At 42.8% G+C, this 23,476-nt stretch overlaps 1 protein-coding gene across 1 annotated transcript; it reads left to right on the forward strand.

Moving 5' to 3' along the window:
• The first annotated feature begins 1,000 nt into the window (after positions 1-1,000).
• LOC106544875 (zinc finger protein 18) lies at positions 1,001-17,083 on the forward strand. The gene is made up of 4 exons (XM_087711183.1): positions 1,001-1,185; positions 4,138-4,975; positions 7,676-7,796; positions 15,123-17,083. The coding sequence occupies exons 2-4, from the start codon at positions 4,286-4,288 to the stop codon at positions 16,295-16,297; spliced, it is 1,986 nt and encodes a 661-aa protein (XP_087567309.1). The 5' UTR covers positions 1,001-1,185; positions 4,138-4,285; the 3' UTR covers positions 16,298-17,083.
• Positions 17,084-23,476: the final 6,393 nt, after the last annotated feature.

The following is a 23,476-nucleotide window of genomic DNA, read 5'->3' on the forward strand; positions in this document are numbered from 1 at the left end:
AATTATTAAAAAAAAGGCCAAGCTAGTCCACTTTACATAATAAAGAGTTCTCCCCTTCAGCTCCAGGGGATGGGATTAAGGCATGATAATATTGGCCCTTTACCCAACTCCCCACATGGCATCTGAGAACTCAACCAAACCTGGACTCCAAACGCAGCCTAGAGAGTTGCCCCTGCGTGGCCCCATGGGAGTCTGACAACCAATCAGAATACAAGCTCAAGATCAAAGGCCAGAGAGGGCATAAAACCAGGGACTTTCAGCATCTCAATCCTTCCTTCTCTTCTCCTCCACCAACATTGAAGCATGTGATCACTTTTTCTGTTCAGGGCTCAAGCCATGTGGTCCTGTCCACCAATAAACCATCTTTCCAAGCAGCCTCCATGTCTCCAGTGTCTTTTTCCCCACTTGGGGTTGAACCCAGGACATTTCTTCCAACATAGGGTTCCCTGCCTGAGCAGGGGGTTGGACTAGAAGACCTCCAAGGTCCCTTCCAACTCTTGTTTATTCTATGATCTAATCAGGAGCGCTGCAAAGCGTTCAAGGGTCCCTGGGGAGAGCACAAAGACATATTTTTCCTTAGGAGCAAGGAGCACAAAGGGTTTCCCCAAAATCTATCTATCTATCTATCTATCTATCTATCTATCTATCTATCTATCTATCTATCTATCTATCTATCTATCTATCTATCATCTATCATCTATCTATCTACCTACCTACCTACCTACCTACCTACCTACCTACCTACCTACCTACCTACCTACCTACACACACACACACACACACACACACACACACACACACCCGAAAAAAAGCAAAAGGAAAGAGAGGATCAGAAAGATCCAGCCAGCAGAGGGCTAGACGGGACGCGTCTCCCCTTTTTGGCTTAAAAAAAAAAGATTGCAAAAGGATGTGAACGTTGCAGTCTTCTTCCTAGACTGGCTCCTCCCCCGGAAATGGATTTTTTTGGGGGCGGGGGGGGGAAGCTTGGGAGGTAGGGACGGGCATCTGCCTCCCAGCAGGGTTTCTCCATTATCATTATTTTAATTTAAATCGCAATTGCAAACAGCCGGAAGCAAGAAAGAAATCTGAAACAACGTGCGAGAGCAAAACATCAAGGTTTACAGCACGCTCAGATGCCTTTGTGGTGCAAGGACGGGGGGGGAAATTGGAAAAAAAGGAGACAAGGTAAACATTGTGATTGTTCATGCTATCACATTGTTACTCCATGCGCATTGTTTGTAGATTATAATACAGTGTCTATATTGCACGTGAAAAAAAAAAGCCATACCATAATGTTATACATTAATTATACCCATTACACAGGTCTGCTACTAAAAAACCGTTTGATTGTTTTCATCTAATTTCCATGTATTTTGGTGTGCTGAAAACAAATAAAAGATTGAAAAAACTCCTAGACGTCATGATTTGCCACAACATGCAAAATTGTCTTCAAATTTATCATTTTTTTTTAATTTTTGTATTTTTTTTTATATTATGGGTTTTTAACCAAATTTAAAGTCCAAATTACTATTCATTAATTCACATAAGTGCATTTAAGATATAAAATGCCAAAAAATAATAATTAGCGCTATTCATTCCTGTGCATGTATAAGCCCTTTTCTTCAGGAGCTCAAAGTGGCTTATAGAGAAACCCCCATTTTATTGTCGAACAACAACCTTGTGGGGTAGGGCAGAGCGAATAGAATAGAATTCTTTATTGGCCAAGTGTGATTGGACACACAAGGAATTTGTCTTTGGTGCAGATGCTCTCAGGGTACATAAAGAAAAATAAAATAGAATACATTCATCAGGAATCATAAGGTACAATACTTAGTGATAGTCATAGGTTACTAACAAGCAATCAAATCATACTAGGAAACACATAAAACAATATAAATTGTAAAGATACAAGCAACAAGGTTATAGTCATAAGTGGGAAGAGATAGGAACTAGGAAAGAGATCGGTACTAGGAAGGAAGAGAAGAATAATAGTAATACAGTCTTAGTAGATAAGGGAATTATTTGTTTAGCTGAGTGATGGCATTGGGGGAAAAAACTGTCCTTGTGTCGAGTTGTTCTGGTGTGCAGTGCCCTATAGTGTCATTTTGAGGGCAGAAGTTGAAACAATTTCTGTCCAGGATGTGAGGGGTCTAGATATTTTCACTGCCCTCTTTTTGACTCCTGCAGTTTACGGGTCCTCCATGGAAGGCAGGTTGGCAGCCATTGTTTTTTCTGCAGTTCTAATTCTCCTCTGAAGTCTGTGCCTGTCTTGTTTGGCTGCAGAGCCAAAAGAGATAGTTATGGAGGTGCACATGAGAGACTCAATAATTCCTCTGTAGAACTGAATCAGCAGCTCTTTGGGCAATTTGAGCTTCCTGAGTTGGCACAGAAAGAACATTCTTTGTTCTGCTTTTTTGATGATGTTTTTGATGTTAGGTGTCCATTTTAAGTCTTGAGATATGATAGAGCCTAGAAACTAGAAGGTCTCTACTGTTGATACTGTGTTGTCTAGTATTGTAAGATGTGGTAGTTGTATTATTGAAAGAATATTGATCCTTTTCTTTCTTCTCAAGGAGGATATTTGGTAGCTCAGGGTGGAAATGTGGGGTCCTTGAAGCTCTCCGAGCTTGGATTCTTTTCTTGCTGACATTTCATTACCTGGCTAGGTAACATTGTCAGTGCTAAGGGATGGCTTGGCTTTTTTAGTTTATTTGATTTATTTGCCAACAACTCTGGGAAGCTTACAGCGTTAAAATCATAAAAGATAACTATTTCTAAAATGGTAAAAGTGGAATCACAGTCAAAGATAAAATTATAGTTCAATTTATATAGTAGTAAATTATATATAAATTATATATATTGTGTCACAACCCCTGGTATGCCCAAATATGGGATGAAGCATACTGCTTCCTTTCTCTGTCTATCGGCTCATCACAAGAGACCATCCAGACAGAAAGCCATTATTTTTACTGTTGCCTTTTTGTTACATTTTGTTGTATTTGGGCTGATAAATAAATAAAGGGAGACTAGTATAGATCTATTTCAAGCTATTTAGCTCTCATCAGCTAGCCATACCCTTACTGGGATTCGAACCTGTGACACAATATATACCTATTTCCCTGGCCTAGCTGATAAAGGAGGAGAGCCTGTGGTCTAGTGGCTAATACAACTGCCTAATATGTAATACAGCCCAGGTTCGAATCCCAGTAAGTGTATGGATAGCTGATGAGAGCTAAATAGCTTGAAATAGATCTATACTAGTCTCCCTTTATTTATTTATCAGCACAAATGCAACATATATATATATATATATATATATATATATATATATATATATATATATATATATATATATATATATATATATATATATATATATATATATAATATTTATGCTGATAAATAAATAAAGGGAGACTAGTATAGATCTATTTCAAGCTATTTAGCTCTCATCAGCTAGCCATACCCTTGCTGGGAATCGAACCTGTGCTCTATTGCCTCTTAGGCAGATGTGTTAACCATTGATCCTTGTCAGCCAGGCCAGGGTGAAAGGTATATATTTAAAGTCACAACCCCTGGTATGCCCAAATATGGCTAGCTGATGAGAGTTAAATAGCTTGAAATAGATCTATACTAGTCTCCCTTTATTTATTTATCAGCATAAATATAACAAATGTAACAAAAAGGCAACAGTAAAAAATATTGGGTTTCTGTCTGGATGGTCTCTTGTGACGAGCCGAAGGACAGAGAGTGGAAGTGTGACCTTCCTCCCATATTTGGGCATACCAGGGGTTGTGACTTTATATATATATATATATATATATACACATACTTAAAGTCATATACATAAAAACACACATATATATATATATATACACACACACACACACACACACACACATACATCTATACATACACACACACACACACACACACAGACATACATACATATATGTATGTATATATAATTTATACAGTATTATAGTATTATTTCATGATTTTGAGCTTATTCAATAATGTGAGATCAAAAACCCCAACAACCTCAAGCCGCCCAGCATTCCATATAAATTTAATAAATCTAATCTAATCTAATCTAATTCCCTGTGGCTGATTTGCAAATTCCTTTTGTGTCCTTAGCTTTTGTTTCTTGACCAACAAGGATTCAGAGATTGTAACCTGAGGAATCGCCCTTGATGCCAGGACAGTTGCAACAGTTTGGATCCCAGGGCAGGTTCCGGACTGTCGGGCTTGGTGGTGCTTTTGCCTGGAGTCTCTCTGAAGGACAATGGAACAGCAGGACCTCAGGGATCACCCGCAAAAGAAAGACCCTCGCAGAGGGGAGTCCCCGCCCCGAAGGACAAGCAGAGAGATCAAGCAGGAACCAGATGAGGGATCCCTTCAGCAGTGGGAAGCTCAGTGGCGGGAGTTCCTGAAGACGGTGGAGACCCCGCGTTCGGGGAGCTCTAAACCACCCGAGGATCCGTGGGAAAATAGCTTGGCCTTCCTGGACTCCTTCGAGCAGGTGGCCCGAGCCTGTGGGTGGCCCGAGGAGGAATGGGTGGCCCGGCTCCAGCCAGCCTTGAGGGGAGAAGCCGAGCAGGCCCTTCTGAACCTGGAAGGATGCAGCAAGGGGGATTATGGGAAAGTGAAGGCAGCCATTTTGCAAAGGGATGCCCAGCGGCGGGAGGAACAGCGCCAACGTTTCCGGCGCTTTCGTTACCAGGAAGCGGAAGGGCCCCGGGGGGCTTACAGCCGACTCCAGGAACATTGCCAGCGGTGGCTGAAGGCGGACGTGTGCACCAAAGAGCAGATCGTGGAGCTGCTGATCCTGGAGCAGTTCCTGGCCATCCTACCGCCGGAGATGCAGCGCTGGGTCCGGGCGTGCGGCCCAGAGAGCTGCTCCCAGGCCGTGGTCTTGGTCGAAGACTTCCTTGGGAAGAAGGAAGAGCTCAACACGTGGGAACATCATGCAGGGGTATTTCAATGGATCCTTTCTTATGAAGGGAATTGATAGCAATAGCAATAGCAATAGCAGTAGACTTATATACCGCTTCATAGGCCTTTCAGCCCTCTCTAAGCGGTTTACAGAGAGTCAGCATATTGCCCCCAACAATCTGGGTCCTCATTTTACCCACCTCGGAAGGATGGAAGGCTGAGTCAACCCTGAGCCGGTGAGATTTGAACCGCTGAGCTGCTGATCTAGCAGTAGCCTGCAGTGCTGCATTTAACCACTGCGCCACCTCGGCTCTTGATGACCAGGTTGTCCCAGGACAGAGTCCTTGCCCAACTCATTTTTTCATTTCCCCACTTTGATCTGTTGATAATCCACCCGAGGGCAAGTGGTGCGTGGGTACCAATGATAATGAGGACCAATAAGGGAAAATATTTGTAGCTCAGGGTTGACCCGAGGCGTCCTTGGTGCTCCCTGTTTTTCTTGCAGATGTTTCATTACCCAACTAGATAAATGTCAATCAGGACCAATGATGTTACTCAACATTGGGGATGTTTCCTGGTTTGGATAAGGAAACATCTGCAAGAAAACAACCAAGAGGAGCGAGCACCACGGACCTTTCACAATTAGGACCTCTCTTGATAATGACGTGGTCACACGGTGCGACACCACATGACCCCCGCCAACCACCATAGCAGCCGCCCAGTTGCCAGCATTAGGTGGATACCGCACAGTTGTAGTGTCCCATGGGTTACCTGATTGCCATTTGCGACCAATGGAATGGAATAGGAAGAGGAGAGGAGAATGAAGAGAGAATAGAATAAGAATTAGAATTAAAATTACACTAAACAGAGTTGGAAGGGACCTTGGAGGTCTTCTAGTCCAACCCCCTGCTCAGAGAAGGAACCCTATACCATTTCAGACATGTGGCTATCCAATCTCTTCTTTAAAACTATAAAATATTGTCTTCATTTCATTTTCATTTTCATTTATTTGTATGCCGCCCTTTTCCCTAAAGGGACTCAGGGCGGCTCACAACTCAAAGGGAGGGAAAAACAAACAAAGTTACAAAAAACATAAAACCATACATGGTTAAAAAACACAACAATCATACCATTCGAAGTGGGGCAGCGAGTCTTTAGCCCCAGGCCTGTCGGAACAGCCAGGTTTTAAGGGCTGTGCGGAAGGCCTGGAGGGTGGTGAGGGTACGAATCTCCATGGGGAGTTCGTTCCAAAGGGTCGGAGCAGCCACAGAGAAGGCCCTCCTGCGGGTAGTCGCCAGTCGACACTGGGCGGCTGATGGAATTCGGAGGAGGCCTAGTCTGTGGGATCTAATTGGTCTAGTGGAGGTAATTGGCAGTAGGCGGTCTCTCAAGTACCCAGATCCAATACCATGAAGGGCTTTGTAGGTGACAACTAGCACCTTGAAGCGTACCCGGAGATCAACAGGCAGCCAGTGCAGCTTGGAGTATTTACAACTTCTAGAGGCAAATTGTTCCACTGGTTAATTGTTCTCACTATCAGGAAATTCTTCCTTAGTTCTAGGTTGTTTTTCTCCTTGATTAGTTCCCACCCATTGTTTCTTGTTCTACCCTCAGGCGCTTTGAAGAATAGTTTGACTCCCTCTTCTTTGTGGCAGCCCCTGAGATATTGGAAGACTGCTATCACGTCTCCCCTAGTCCTTCTTTTCATTAAACTAGACATACCCAGTTCCTGCAACCATTCTTCATATGTTTTAGTCTCCAGTCCCCTAATCATCTTTGTTGCTCTTCTCTGCACTCTTTCTAGAGTCTCCACATCTTTTCTACATCGTGGCGACCAAAACTAGATGCAGTATTCCAAGTGTGGCCTTACCAAGGCATTATAAAGTGGTATTCACACTTCACGTGATCTTGATTCTATCCCTCTGTTTATGAAGCCTAGGGCAGTGTTGGCGTTTTTGAGAAGTGCTCGCCTCCTTGTTGACTTTGTCCGAAGTCAGCAAAGAAGGTGGACAGTGGGATTACGGGACTGCAGGACGCTGCAATGTCGAAACTCTGATTCATTCGGAAACAGGTGACTAAGGGGACATTGCGATGGCCACCGCTGTGAGCCCATCCCTTTGCAAATGCCCTTCATTCACCGCTGTTGTTATTTCTAAACGGTCGCTCAATGAGTGGATGTTAAGTAGGACCACTGTGGTCTCCTTTGGCATCTCTCCAGTACCCTCAGCTTTGAGTGCAGCCCATTAGTCTGTGTTGCCCGCCCTCAAAGAGCTTTAGAATTCTTTCTAGAATTCTTTATTGACCAAGGATTTGTCTTGGGTGCAGATGCTCTCAATGTACATAAAAGGACAAGATACCTTCATCAAGAATCATAAGATACAACACTTAGTGAGAGTCCTAGGGTACAAATAAGCAATCAGGAAATAATCAATATCAATGTAAATAGGAAATAATCAATATCAATATAAATCATAAGGAAACAAGCAACAAAGCTACAGTCCTGCAGTCATAAGTGGAAGGAGGTGGATGATAGGAACGATGAGAAGGATAATAGTAACAGAAATGCAGCCTTAGTGAATGGTTTGACCGTGGTGAGGGAATTATTTGTTTAGGAGAATGCCACACCTAAAAATTTGGAGGGTCCTTGTATGCCTGATGGTTGAAGATTGTGTTTGATGACTGCTTTCAACCCTTTTTGCCCAGTGGCTGATAGAGGGCAACGCCATACTTTTCTTTTCAGGTATTATCAGAGGAGGCAGCAACAATCTCCAGAATTAGCCAAGTTGGATCTGAGGCTGGGTGGAGGATGATGTATGTGGAGACCAAACAGGAGAACGATGACGCCTGTACTGATCTCTTAGGTAAGGAGACCTCCTCTGTTTTCCTTACAGTCAAGTGGACAATCTTTGGGGAATTTTGCAGAGTTTCACTTTGAGGAGCCCAAGCCCTCAAAGTTGACAGGACTAGGGCTCCTATTATCCCCAGCCAGCATGGGTAGTCCTGCTAAGGGGGAATTGCGACGCAACACTTCTAGAAAAGATCAGGGTGGGAGAAATTTGGTTTAAATTAACTGCTGTTTCGGCAATGTTTTCCAGATTAGTTTTGTTACGTCGCTGTTAAAATTGGCCAAGGTTTATTTTTCTTTGTAAACAAAACACTGGGCTGTGGGTCTGCGCTCCGAGCTTGGCAGTTTGGTTGCAAACGTTTTGTCACCATTTGAGGAGACCTCGTCAGTGGGCTTTGAAGTGTGCTCGTCTGTCAGAGCACTGGTCTTTAAAATATCTTTTTATTTGATGCCTATTAGTGCGGATGTTGTTTGTTTGGCTACACCTGATTTTGGACTATTGGATTGGCTTTTCTGTTGTTACCGAGACGTTGTCTTTGGTTCTAAGTACTGTCTGTGTGATGTAAATTAGTGTTGTTTGTTCGGATACTGCTGAGTCAAGGTCTGGTTTTGGTCTGATTGAATAGCGGGTGGGTGTTACTGAGAGAGGGTCCGATTTCTTGTGAACTGATGGGTTGTGATTTATTTATTTATTTGTTGTTGTTGCGTAGTGGGGTGCCTGTTGTTTGTTTCAGATGCTATTTTTGGGATGTTATGTAAGCTCCCCGTTGGGAGAGCGAGTATGTTCAGCGTTGGGAGAGTGTTGTTGGAGAACACACAAACCAGCATACAGAGACACTGCAGTTTAAGTAGGCTTTTACTTTCGTGGCCATAGAGGTATCAGAGTCCATCAAACAGTCCAAATCATACACGGATAAGACAGACAATCATCAATGTCTTTCAGTTAAGGGGTAATCCAAATAACATAGTCCAGTGTCATATAATCAGGTCAGTACTCAAAGTTTGCTAGCAGTTGCAAAACTTACAATAGCTCACGACACTTTCTAACAGCCAGCTTCCAAAACACTCAGATCAGATCAGCCCAACATCTAACAAACAAAGAGCTAACAGTCGTTCTGGCTCCCTCTTATGGCCGATTGAGGAAAGCAGCAACCAATCACATTTTACAGTATGATTTAAAGAAACAGGTACAGCATTGCTATATGATTTAAGAGCCGAGGTGGCGCAGTGGGTAGAGTGCAGTACTGCAGGCCACTTCAGCTGACTGCTAGTTCAGCAGTTCAGCGGTTCAAATCTCACTGGCTCAGGGTTGACTCAGCCTTCCATCCTTCCGAGGTGGGTAAAATGAGGACCCAGATTGTTGTTGGGGGCAATATGCTGACTCTGTAAACCGCTTAGAGAGGGCTGAAAGCCCTATGAAGCGGTATATAAGTCTAACTGCTATTGCTATTTATATATTGCCAACTCAACCGTTAGATTATATTCCTAACAGCGGTTGATGCAGTTCTTTCATTCTTGGCGAATGGTGGACTGGATCGATGTCAATATGTCTCTTTATTGACGTTGGTGGAGAACCAGATCTCCTTGATAGCATAGAGTCCTTTAGAAATCTTTATTGGCCACGTGGGATTAGACACACAAGGAATTTGTCTCCATTGCATAATAAGCTCTCAGTGTGCCAACAAGCAATACGTGATCAATCATAATTATAGTCATTGTAAAAGTACATTCATCACAAATCATAACACTTAGTGGTTTATGGTTTATGGTTTATGGTTTATTATTTATAGGCCGCCCTTTTCCCTGAGGGGACTCAGGGCGGCTTACAATTTATGGGGAGGGGAATACAAGACAATAAGACATAAAACAATACATAAGTAAAAATAGAACACAACATTCATTCATCATTCGGGTGGGGACGGATTGTGAATGGATACTAAACAAGCAATCAACATAAACCATACTAGGATACTAATTACCATATTTTTCTGAACATAAGACGCACCAAGGTTTTGAAGAGGCAAATTTTTAAAAAGAGGTTTTGCACTCTGCAAACCTCCCAAAAACAACCCGTTTTTCCTGAAAACAGGCCTGGTTTTTTTTCAAAAAAAAAAGGGCTTTAGGAAGCTTATAGAGTGCTTGGGGTGGGGGGGACGACAAAAAATGGCCCATTTTTCACGGAAACTGGCCCATTTTTTGTCAAAAAAAGGGCATGGATAGCCTTAAGCTTATAGAGTGCTCCTGGGGGCTGGGGGGGGGCAAAATTGAGCAAAAAACAGCCTGTTTTTTTCCTCATTTCTGCCCTCCCCAGCCCCCAGGAGCTCTCTGAAAGCTTCCTAAAGCTCCACATGGCCATTTTGGTGAAGGGGACAGGATGTCGGGAGGCAAAAAATGCTATATTCAGTGTATAAGACGCACCCGGATTTTCAGCCTCTTTTTTGAGGGAAAAAGGTGCATTTTATACTCTGAAAAATACCGTAAGCAATTTAAATCTTAACATACAGGTGACGAAGTTATAGACATAAGAAGGTAAGGTGATAGGTAATAGGGAAGATGAGAATAACGATGGTAATACCGCCTTTTTCAATAATTTTGACAGTGTTGTAGGAATTAGTTTTTTAGCCGAGTGATGGCATTGGGGGGGGGGAACTGTCCTTTTGTCTAGTTGTTCTGACAGGCAGTGCCCTATAGCATTGTTTTGGGGGAAGAGGTTGAAACAGTTCAATTCTTTATTGTGTGATTGGACACACAAGGAATTTGTCTTTGGTGCATATGCTCTCAGTGTGCATAAGGAGAATAAAATACATTCATCAAGAATAAAAAGATACAACACTTAGTGATAGCCAAGGTTACTAATAAGCTATCAAATCATACTAGGAAACAAATAAAAACAATGTAAATTGAAAGATACAAGCAACATGGTTATAGTCATAAGTTGGAAGAGAAAGATACTAGGAAGGAAGAGAAAAATAATAGTAATGCAGTCTTAGTAAATTATTTGATTACTTGTTTAGCAGAGTGATGGCATTATGTCAAGTTGTTGTGCAGTGCCCTATAGCGTCGTTTTGAGGATAGAAGTTGAAACAATTTATGTCCAGGATGTGAGGGGTCTGTAGATATTTTCACAGCCCTCTTTTTAACTCGTGCAGTTTACGGGTCCTCCATGGAAGGCAGGTTGTCAGTAATTGGTTTTTCTGCAGTTCTGATTCTCCTCTGAAGTCTGTGTCTGTCTTGTTGGGTTGCAGAGCCAAACCAGACAGTTATGGAGGTGCATATGACAGAGTCAATAATTCCTCCGTAGAATTGAATCAGCAGCTCAGGGCAGTTTGAACTTTCTGAAAGTCCATTCATTCAGAAAGAACATTCTTTGTTGTGCTTTTTTGATAAATAATTGATGATTAATTGTGAGAAGTTGTGGGTGCTCCAACACTGGAGGCTTTAAAGAAGACTAACCAGAGCCAAACCAGATAGTTATGGAGGTGCACATGACTGAGTCAATAATTCCTCTGTAGAACTGAATCAGCAGATCCTTGATTTCGCCTGGGTTAGAAGCGTGGTCCAGTTTAAAGACCAGTGCTCCGACAGACGAGCACAATTCAAAGCGCCCGGACGATGTCTCCTTGAACCGTGATGAAACATTTGCAACCAAACAAATTGCCAAGCTCGGAGCTCAGACCAATAGCCCGGCTCCCAACTTGAGCTCCTTATATTCAAATATATTTAAACGAAACATATAAAGAACAAATAAAATACACAGGAATATATTATTAAAACAAACGAACAGGCTGTACATAACAGATGCGACCTTTAAAATCCTTATTCAATATTTCTTCCTAGAAAAGGCATTTGTATGGAGGTGATAACAGGTAGTTCTCGACTTACAGTAATTCATTTAGTGACCGTCCAAAGCTACAACAGCACTGAAAAAAAGTGACTTGTGACCGGTTTTTACTTTGCAGCATCCCCATGATCACGTGGTCAAAATTCAGATGTTTGGCAACTGAATCATATTTATGACGGTTGCCCTGGGCGCCCTGCCAAACACTCCCCATAGGTATTTCTTTTGATGTGGTGTTCTTTTGCACATCACCAAAAGCAGAATAACCTTTGCAAACCCTTGGGGTAGCTGCACGTTTCTATTATTGTCTGGAGATCCGTGGGTTGACCCAGATTGATGTTATCACCAGGTGATGAAATCAGAACTTGGAACTATCAAAAGAAAATGATCGTTCTCTTTTTTTAATTCAAATGTGAATGTGTTTAGCCCTTGCTCTAAATCCATCTGCCTTGCTCTAATCCCGTCTCTTTGTAGATCGTTAGAAATGTGTTTCTGGATAAGTCCCATGTTCTTGTCCTTCAGACAGTCACCAGGTTCTTAATATGGGCTGACCCAAAAAAACAACAATATTCTTGATGCATCTTGGAGGTGTGTCGTTCGTATGCATTTGGACTGGACAGTTGCATGATGGTAACAGAATAATAGAATAAAAGAATTACATAATCATAGAATTGGAATGGATCTTGGAGGTCCTCCAGTAAAACCCTTTGCTCAAGCAGGAGACCCTATACAGGGTGATATTAATGGTATTAGTATCTCATGCGAGGGACTAAGATAATTCAGTGTATTGCAAATATGGCAACCTTAAGAGGTGTGGACTTTGAGAATTCCCCAGCCAGCTTGTTTATCGGCGAGATTCTGGTAGAGCAAGTCCAAACATCTTAAAGTTGCCAATTTTGAAAACGAACAGTCATACAAGGGATGTAATTGGTCTAGCTTAGCTTGACAAAACGGAGGTGGTCTTCGACTTACGACAATTCATTTAATCACCGTTCAAAGTTACAATGATTCATGACCGTTGCAGCATCCCAGTGGTTTACACGATCAAAATTCAGACCCTTAAGCCACTGACTCATATTTATGATGGTTGCAGTGTCCCAGGGGGTCACGTGATCATTTTTTTGGCCACCTTCCGGCAAGCAAAGTCGATGGGGAAGGCGGGTCCACTTAACCTCCGTGTTCCTAACTTAGCCACTGCAGGGATTCACTTAACATCGGTGGCGAGAAAGGATTGTAAAAAAATGGGGCAAAACTCACTTAAGAAATGTCTCATTTCGCAAGGGAACGTTTGGGCTCTGTGATGGCCGTAAGGCGAGGCCTACCTGTTAATTCCACAGCTCAAGGCAGTAGCTAGAAATGTGGGTGTCGAAATGCCTGAGCGTCAAAAGTTTCTTCGGAGTTTGCCAAGTTCTCTTCTCCTCCTTGTCCAGGAGGAAGATATTTTAAGCTTAACTAAATCAAGGGGAAAGCTTGTTGGAAATCGAAATGGCAGCCTCCCACTTTCTTTCTTAGAAAATTGAAATTCGGGCCAGCTCCAGCCCAGGGCTTTGGCCAGGGAAGTGACTTTCTTGGGCAAGAAAGCAAGCAATCTCAGGACGCTACATCCAAGAGAGGCTGGAAGAGAAATTAGGGAGAAAAGTTATGATATAGTAAATGTATATTATTATTATTATTTATTTTTTAAGAAAGTTTTTATTGTTTTTTTAATTAAAGGAAAACACACACACAAAAAAACATCTTTCATTACATCTTGTAGAAAGCGTATCCATTGGTTACAGGTATATTTCGTGCGTTTCTTCCACAATCACATATATTTCATTCAGTTTAAATTGTACATTTTAGAATTTATATATTTTACTATCACTATACCACCATTTTCATTTAATAGAGTTTTAAGGACACAGCCACCTACTGGCATTGTTAAAAAGATATCTAATATTCCCACTCCTTTCCTCTCCCCCAAAACTCACAAATTAACGCTTATGTCCATTTTACTTTTACTAGTGGATCACATCTGCTTGTATCATTGAATATTATCGATTAACATTTCTTTGTTATTATTGTAGTTAGCTAAAGATTATTTGTTTTTTTCACCTCTCCTCTCCACAGGCCCGAAAGAGATTTACCTTTATAACCATCTCTAAACAGAAACTTATTAATAAGTGTTAACAAAATAACCATTTAAGATCTAAAACAGTCTAAAAGATATTGACATTTCTAGTTAATAATCACCAAAAGTATGCATTAAAGTTTCCTTCTTATTATTATAGTTAAAAGAAAAAACCAATTGTTTACTGTTTATAACACACCTCCTCTCTTCTGGTCCAAATTATGTATACCTTCATAACAAGATCTAAACAAAAATTAAGGTTTGTAAGTCTTTTCGCCAACACTCAATTTATAATTTGGGGCCCAGTTATTTATCCTAATTAAGGTTATCATTTCATTATTAATATCATAGTAAATTATATGTTAACGAATAAATGTATATTATTAAGATGGCATCACCATTACTACCGTGTTTCCCGAAAGTAAGTCCTAGCTTAACTTTCACATGTGCGGCCAATATTAAGCCCTAATTAAGACCCCTGTCCAATCCATGGTGCATGGGTAAAAATTAAGCTAGAGTTGGGATGGTGGGAGGTGGAGCTGCCCTACTGCTTAACTTTGGACAGTTGCAGCCAGGCCTCGCACAATTTGACAACTGCTGCGCTGGCCCATTTCTTCTGCAGCCGGCAAGGCTTTCCTGACGGCCTCTTCAACCAATAACAGAGCTCCGGATTGATCCCTTGCCGGCCTGAAGACCTCTTGACAGTGAAAAGGAGGCCGGGGGCAAGTAAGGTGGGTCAGTGGACAACATTCCCCGCCAAACCCCCAAATATATATATATATATATACTGTATTTTTCAGAGTATAAGACGCACCTTTTCCCCTCAAAAAAGAGGGTAAAAATCTGGGTGCATCTTATAGACTGAATACAGCACTTTGGGCCTCCTGAAACTCCGCACCCTTTGCAAAAATGGCCGTGCAGAGCCTGTAGGAGGCTTTCAGAGTGCTCCTGAGGGCTTGAGGGGGGGGGGCAAAAATGAGCAAAATGTGGACCGATTTTTGCTTGTTTTTGCCTCCCCAGCCCCCAGGAGTACTCTATAAGCCTCTTAAAGACTATTCATGCCCATTTTTCCACACAAAAAAAACCAGGCCCGTTTTCGGGAAAAACAGGCCCGTTTTCGGGAGATCTGCAGAGTGCAAAAACATTTCTTTTTAATTTGCCTCTTCAAAATCTTGGTGCGTCTTATACAGTATATAAGATGAACTTTTTTGGGGAAACACGGTAGCAGTGAGAGGTTTTGCATTTTGTGATTTGGGTCTAGTTCTTTCTCTTCTCTTCTGCTGTCTCCTGGTCCTGCTGCTTTCACTCTCCAGAACCCCAAATATTCCGGAAGAGGCTACTTCTGAAAAAATTGGTTTGTGCTCTAACCAATCTCCCAATCTTCATTCCAACAGGATCTGAATGGAAAAGTGAAACGGAGGGGAAACCGTGTGGGGATTTCTCTGAAGAAACCGAGCGGGAACCCTTTGAAGAGAAAGTCTGGAGCCGAGCTCAACCCACACACCGAGAAAGAGACCCACAAGGAGAATGGATCGATAAATCCCTTCCTTGTCCAGTCGGAGAGCTCCATCCGATCTCACTCCAGGAAAACAATGAGGGAGGAGAGGAAAGGAATGGAGCTCTCCGTGATCGCTGGGAAATGTCTTCCGTGAGTGAAACCCAGAAAAGTATGTTTGGGAAGAACCCCGGAGATAGGGAAACGCTTTCGGAAGGAGAGAGTTCATATACATTTCTGGAAAACGGAGAGAAGTTTCTGGGCCCTTTAATCCCTCCTTCGGATCGAGCTGTCCTTGCTGATGGACAACACCAACCCTCTGATTTCAGCAAAACCTTTCATGGTCCATCCACCCTGCTGAAAACGCCAGGAGTCCCCAAAGTGGAGAAGTTGTACAAATGCTTGGAATGCGGGAAGTCCTTCAGTCGCAGCGCCCACCTGACCTCCCACCAGATCATCCACACTGGGGAAAAACCGTACACGTGTTTAGAGTGTGGGAAGAGCTTCGTTCAGAGCGCCCACCTCGCCTCCCACCAGATCATCCACACTGGGGAGAAGCCATACCGTTGCTCGGAGTGCGGGAAAAGTTTCAACAAGAGCACCAACTTTTTGAGGCACCAGAAGATCCACAAGGGAGAGAAGCCACACCAGTGCGCCGATTGCAACAAGACCTTTTCCGACAAGCCGAGCCTAATTCAGCACCAAAGGGTTCACACGGGGGAGAGGCCCTACAAATGCTACGAGTGCGGAAAGAGCTTCAGTCACAGGGGCAGCCTCAATGCGCATCAGCGTATGCACACGGGGGAGAAGCCGTACGGATGCTCAGACTGTGGGAAGAACTTCCGGGACCAATCGAGCCTTATTAGACATAAGAGAACCCACACCGGGGAGAAGCCCTACACCTGCTCCGAATGTGGGAAAAGCTTCAGCCAGAGCACAAACTTGACTTTACATCAAAAGGTCCACACTGAGGGGACGTTTCCGTCAGATTCTCCCCAAATACTTAACACGGGGATGGGCGTGTTAGTCTTTCCACAGAATCCTGCAAACGGTTTAGTGGCACTTGAAAACTAAGGGGCACTTGGCTCAACAGTAATAACTGTGAGAAGGATCTTGGAGTCCTAGTGGACAACCATTTAAATATGAGCCAGCCGTGTGCAGCAGCTGCCAAAAAAGCCAACACAGTTCTAGGCTGCATAAACAGAGGGATAGAATCAAGATCACATGAAGTGTTAATAACACTTTATAATGCCTTGATAAGGCCACACTTGGAATACTGCATTCAGTTTTGGTCACCACGATGTAAAAAGGATGTGGAGACTCTGGAAAGAGTGCAGAGAAGAGCAACAAAGATTATTAGGGGACTGGAGGCTAAAACATACGGAGAACAGTTGCAGGAACTGGATATGGCCAGTCTAGTGAAAAAAAAGGACTAGGGGTGACGTGACACCAGTCTTCCAATATTTGAGGGGCAGCCACAAAGAAAAGAGGGTCAACTTATTCTCCAACACCCCAGAAGGCAAAGCAAGAAACAATGGGTGGAAACTAATCAAGGAGAGAAGCAACTTAGAAGTAAGGAGAAATTTCCTGGCAGTGAGAACAATTAATCAGTGGAATGGCTTGCCTCCAGAAGTTGTGGGGGTGGGACTAGAAGACCTCCAAGGTCCCTTCCAATTCTGTTATTCTGTTATTCTATTAACCTGCTTCTTCGGTTGCATCAGACGCCTTTGTGTTTCCATTTCCGCTCTTAACATGTTTAGAACTCAACCGACTTTTCTGTCCAAGCTGCACTTTACGGAGCTTGGAAGCTCATTCAAATATGCACATAAAATATGCACAATATACATATGGTGTTCCCTGCATGGCTTCCCTCGGGACTCTCTCACTTAAATTGTTACCTTTTGTTGGCAACACAGGTAGTCCTCGGTTTGCGGCCATTCTTTTAATGACCAAAGTTACAAGGATGCTAAAAAAAGCAACGTAACTTTGCTTGTCTCTTGGTGTTCGCAGGTTCGTTCCTGATTATGGATTAAGGTGTAGCATTCAATGGGTTTGGGCGGGGTGAGGTTACTCCCTGGATTAATTTATATGCATCTTGGAATATATAACAAGGGGGTAGAATAAATGACATCACATTCCTCGCCCCAATGGAGCCTTGGGTTTAAAACAGAGAGCCTAAGATCCTGTACAGATGGTCCTCGATTTATCATCGTTCATTTAGTGAGTGTTCAAAGTTACGACAGCACTGAAAAAAGTTGACTTACCATTGTTTTTCTCCCTACTGTTGCAAAATTCCCATGATCCCCTGATCAAAATTCAGGCCCTTGGCAAGTGACCCATATTTACGACGGTTGCAGTGTCCCGGGGTCATGCGATTCATTTTGCGACCTCCTGACAAGCAAAGTCAACGGGAAGGTCAAATTCACTTCACAGCCTTGTTACTAACTGCTGTGATGCACTTCAACAACTGTCGGAAGGAAGGTCGCAAAATGGGGCAAAATTCACTGAACGACTTGTCTTGCTCTGCGACAGACATTCCGGGCTCAATTGTGGTTGTAAGGCAAGGACTATAGGTCAATTTTATAGGCCTCAATTTCTTCCATCTGAGGCGTGTTCTGAAACCCCACAAATGTTTCATTATCCAATTTCAAAATTGTATTAGTTTTATCAAAGCTTAAAATACAAAAATACAAGGGAGATTAAAAAAATAAATAAAGGTAAAATAAATAAAACTCTTCCAGGTCCATTTTCTGCTAGCTATTTTCTTCACGAATTAGTTTATGATATAAAGTCCCTGCCCTTCAGTAAAATCTACTCGTCTTGTTGCATCTTTTTATCTCGTTCCATTTCTCCAGATATTGTTCTTTCTATTCTGGCGTTAAAGTCATCCATTAGTATTTTGTGTCTGCATTTTTCTCTGTCTTGAAGGCAAGTCGCATTTTCAACCTCCTCATCACTCTAGCTTATTGTTGGCGCCTAAACCTGGGTGATTTGAAGCCTGTATTGTTTGTTTAATTGCATGATGCATTGAGCTACTCTGATATACTTTCAAATTATACTTTCAGGTTATACTATAGTGGTTTAGTGGTTTTATTCAACTTGTATGCCGCCCTATTCCCGAGGGACTCAGGGCGGCTAACAAAACCGAAAGGGAGGGGAAACAATACAAAAGGAAAGGCAACAAAAACAGACAACAATACAAAACCAATTTAAAAGGTCTCAACAAGCACACCAGTTCGAGTGGGGATGGAACTCAGCAGCCCCAGGCCTGCTGGAACAGCCAGGTCTTAACGGCTTTACGGAAAGCCTGAAGGGTGGTGAGAGTCCGAATCTCCACAGGGAGATTGTTCCAGAGGGCCGGAGCAGCCACAGAGAAGGCCCTCCTCTGGGTAGTTGACAGCCGGCATTGGCCGGCAGATGGAATTCGGAGGAGGCATAGTCTGTGGGATCTAATGGGTCTTTGGGAGGTAATCGGCAGGAGGCGGTCTCTCAAGTACCCAGGTCGGATACCATGTAGGGCTTTATAAGTGACGACTAGCACCTTGAAGCGTGTCCGGAGACCAATGGGAAGCCAGTGCAGCTCGCAGAGGATAGGTGTAACGTGGGTGTACCAAGGCGCACCCACAATCGCTCGCGCGGCTGCATTCTGGACAAGCTGAAGTCTCTGAACGCTCTTCAAGGGCTGCCTCATGTAGAGCATAAACAGCCGGGCCATCCAAATATTAATTCATATCCCTCTGGGAGTCTAGGTTGACTAAAGTCTTATTTTGGAGTGCCTTCCTTTCTTTTTGCCAGACCAAACCACAAGCATCAAAATACAATTTCAAATCTGGTAAACCCAAACTTTCTTTAGTGTCCTGCAATAATTTACATCTAATCCTTGAGGGGAAGAGGTTTCCCTTGCCCTATAAACTTAAAGATATCGATCTGCCCTTTTTTTAAATGGACTTTCAGTTGCCAATATCGGTGAAGTCTGAAGCAAAAATGAAAAGCATCTTTGGGTAAAACGGACTTAATTACAGAGATTCTACCAAAAATAGTAATAGCAATAATAGCAGTTAGACTTATATACCGCTTCATAGGGCTTTCAGCCCTCTCTAAGCGGTTTACAGAGTCAGCATATCGCCCCCACAGTCTGGGTCCTCATTTCACCCACCTCGGAAGGATGGAAGGCTGAGTCAACCATTGAACCGGTGAGATTTGAACCGCCGAACTGCAGATAACAGTCAGCTGAAATGGCCTGCAGTACTGCACTCGAACCACTGCGCCACCTCTAATAGTTAAATTTATCTCATTTACAAAAGTCTCCTTATTGTCTCATCTACGAAAGTCTCCTTATCAAGAAAGGACTGCATTCAGGGACTGCTCTGGGTTTTAATAATAATAACAACAACAACAGAGTTGGAAGGGACTTTGGAGGTCTTCTACCCCCCCCCCCACCAGCTCAGGTAGGAAACCTGTGGCCTATTCGCAACCTTCCCAGCTGGGCTGCCAAGCTGCAAAAATCGGGGACCGCTGCCCAATATCATTTCAGATTGGTTGTGCGATCACTTTTTAAAAATGTCCAGTGTTGGAGCATTCACAACTTCTGGAGGCAAGTTGTTCCACTGATTAATTGTTCACACTGTTAGGAAATGTCTCCTTAGTTCTAGGTTGCTTCTCTCCCTGATTAGTTTCCACCCATTGCTTCTTGTCCTGCCTTCAGGTGCTTTGGGGAATAGCTTGACTCCCTCTTCTTTGTGGCAGCCCCTGAGATACTTGTTCTGGTCCACTGGTGGATTGCAGAGCTGGCATTAGAGTCGGACAGTGAGGAGGTTGGGGAGGAACACGGACCAGTCCTGGAGTCTGGGGAAGGCTCAGACGAGGGCTCTGTGTTGGAGGCAGGGAGGGGACCGAGGCCATCTGGTAGTTATTTGCTGCCTCCGGAGTCTGACATCAGCAAAGCAGAAGAACAGCGGGAGCATGTGTGCATATGCAGAGCTGCATGTGCAGAACTGCCAGAAGGCAAGAACAATTAAGAAAACAAGGTCGACTTGAGAGCAAGGCTTGGAGATGATTGCCACCTTCCCATAAGACGTAAAAGAAGATCAAACGGAACATGAACTTTTGCAGGAAGCAGTTAGTTCATCTGGTTGGTTCAAGCTTTGCAAAGTTCTGTTTGACTCTGTGCTAAGTTTGGCCTTGCTCTGCATTTGGCAATTAGGTCTCTGGCAGCATTTCAAGGGAAATAAGGTGGGTGTTTATCAACGTTCCCCTGAAAGACCGTGGCAACTCGAGCAGACATCTCTCGGAATCTTCACAGACTGTTTGTGAAGCCTTGTGGACTGTGAATGACCATAATTCACAGCCGTAAAAATAAAAAGAGGGTTTTGGGGACTAAGACACTGATTTATGCTTTCTCGGGAAGCCTAGGTCAGAACAATACTGGAACACTGCTATCATGGCGATTTGATACAATTTTAGGCGAACTAATCTTTTGGTGACCATCAAAAGCAAAACTACCAAATTACAATCCAAATGGCAAAATCTGCTTGGCATGAAATCTCCTTGATGCTGTTGTCATTTTAGGCTGCATAAATAGAAAGATAGAATCAAGATCACATGAAGTGTTAATACCACTTGATAATAATGCCTTGGTAAGGCCACTCTTGGAGGACTGTATCCAGTTTTGGTCACCACAATGTAAAAAAAAATGCAGAGAAGAGCAACAAAGATGATGAGGGGACTGGAGGCTAAAGCATATGAAGAACGGTTGCAGGAAATGGGTATGTCTAGTTTAATCAAAAGAAGGACTAGACATGATGTAATATTAATGCCCCAATATCTCAGAGGCTGCCACAAAGAAGAGGGAGTCAAGTTATTCCCCAAAGCACCTGAAGGCAGGACAAGAAGCAATGGGTGAAAACTAATCAAGGAGAGAAGCAACGTAGCACTGAGGAGACATTTTGTGAGAGAACAATTAATCAGTGGACCATCTTGCCTCCAGAAATTGTGAATGCTCCAACTCTGGAAGTTTGTAAGATGTTGGATAACCATATGTCTGAAGTGGTGTAGGGTTTCCTGCCTAAGCAGAGGGTTGGACTAGAAGACCTCCAAGGTCCTTTCCAACTCTGTTATTCTGTTGTATTCATTTTGAAAATTGTGTAAAGCTAATTGTCTGTTAGGGAACATGGTGTCCAGAGGCTCCTATCTAAAGCACAGGGTGCCTCTGAAATCCTTAATTCAGTGTTTTTCAACCTTTTTTGTGCAAAGGCACACTTTTTTCATGAAAAAAATCACGAGGCACACCACCATTAGAAAATGTTAAATTTTTTTAACTCTGTGCCTATATTGACTATATATAAAGTAATTCTCCCACGGCACACCTTACACTATGTCACAGCACACTAGTGTGCCGCGGCACAGTGGTTGAAAAACACTGCCTTAATTAAGGGGGATTAATTTAAAAAACCCTCCTCATTTAATCTGCAGGATGATCAATGTGAAACAAAACTGATATTGCTTTATATAATAATCCACAAGCACAGAGTGCTTTTCAAAGATATCTGCCTGTTTAATCTGTCTGATTAAATTATGATTGGTTGCCCAATTGGGCCAGTTGAAATGATAAAAGGCTTCACAGTTCATCCATCGCCTACTGTTCAAAGAACTGCCAGATGACATACAGGTGAAACTCAAAAAATTAGAATATTGTGCAAAAGTTCATTTATTTCTGTAATGCAACTTAAAAGGCGAAACTAATATATGACATAAGACTCATTACATGCAAAGCAAGATAGTTCAAGCTGTGATTTGTCATAATTGTGATGATTATGGCTTACAGCTCATGAAAACCCCAAATCCACCATCTCAGAAAATTAGAATATTACATGCAATCAATAAAACAAGGATTGTACATAGAACAATATCGGAGCTGTGAAAAGTATAAGCATGCATATGTACTCAGTACTTGGTTTGGGCCCCTTTTGCAGCAATTACTGCCTCACTGCAGCGTGGCATGGAAGCTATCAGCCTGTGGCACTGCTGAGGTGTTATGGAAGACCAGGATGCTTCAATAGCAGCCTTCAGCTCTTCTGCATTGCTCGGTCTCATGTTTCTCATCTTTCTCTTGGCAATGCCCCATAGATTCTATATGGGGTTCAGTCCAGGCGAGTTTGCTGGCCAATCAAGCACAATGATCAAACAGTCATTGAACAAGGTTTTGGTGCTTTTGGCAATGTGGGCAGCTGAAAAATGAAGTCAGCATCCCCATAAAGCTCGTCTGCAGAAGGAAGCATGAAGTGCTCTAAAATCTCCTGGTAGACGGCTGCGTTGACCCTGGTCTTAATGAAGCACAGTGGTCCAAAGTCCTCTTTTCTGATGAGAGCAACTTTTGCATCTCATCTGGAAACCAAGGACCCAGAGTATGGAGGAAGAATGGGGAGGCCAATCAAGCACAGTAATCCCACAGTCATTGAACCAGTTTTTGGTGCTTTTGGCAAAAGTTGCTCTCATCAGAAAAGAGGACTTTGGACCACTGAGCAACAGGACTTTATACTTTTCAGAGGTCCGATATTGTTCTATGTACAATCCTTGTTTAATTGATTGCATGTAATATTCTAATTTTCTGAGATGGTGGATTTGGGGTTTTCATGAGCTGTACGCCATAATAATCACAATTACGACAAATCACGGCTTGAACTATCTTCCTTTGCATGTAATAAATCTTATCTCATATATTAGTTTCACCTTTTAAGTTGCATTCCTGAAATAAATGAACTTTTGCACGATATTCTAATTTTTCGAGTTTCACCTGCACACCTGACGGTCGGACGAAGAACAAAGCAAATTAAACTTTAAGACAATTTCCTTTGGCTGGATAGTAAGTGGCGGGAAAAAAAATCCCATCTCTGATCTCAGGACCTTCCCACCATGGAAATGACATGGAGTCAAACTCTGTGGACGATGGCATCTTACTTCTACATTTCAGCCCCATTTTTATTCCTCGAGTGGGCTCTTTACTATGGCCTCACCAGCATGCATATCCCTCCGGGAATTGACCAGGGGACAAAACTGTGCTTTCTTTTTGCTCGTGAAAAGTTTTGCTGGATTGGTAAGTCTCTGACTTTGGATTCTAGCTTTGCTTTTAGTTGGTTTGCCTGGCCAGAGGATCCAAAACAACAATTTGGTTAGCCGGATTTATAAGAAAACCAAAGTCCAGGGTTTGTTTGCTTTTTTCCTCAGATTGCTTTGGGAATCTACCTCACCAATATC

This window comes from Thamnophis sirtalis, unplaced genomic scaffold (assembly GCF_051295495.1).
Source record: "Thamnophis sirtalis isolate CommonGarterSnake01/CBP01778 unplaced genomic scaffold, rThaSir2_p1.2 scaffold_3, whole genome shotgun sequence".
Taxonomy (NCBI): Eukaryota; Metazoa; Chordata; class Lepidosauria; order Squamata; family Natricidae; genus Thamnophis; species Thamnophis sirtalis.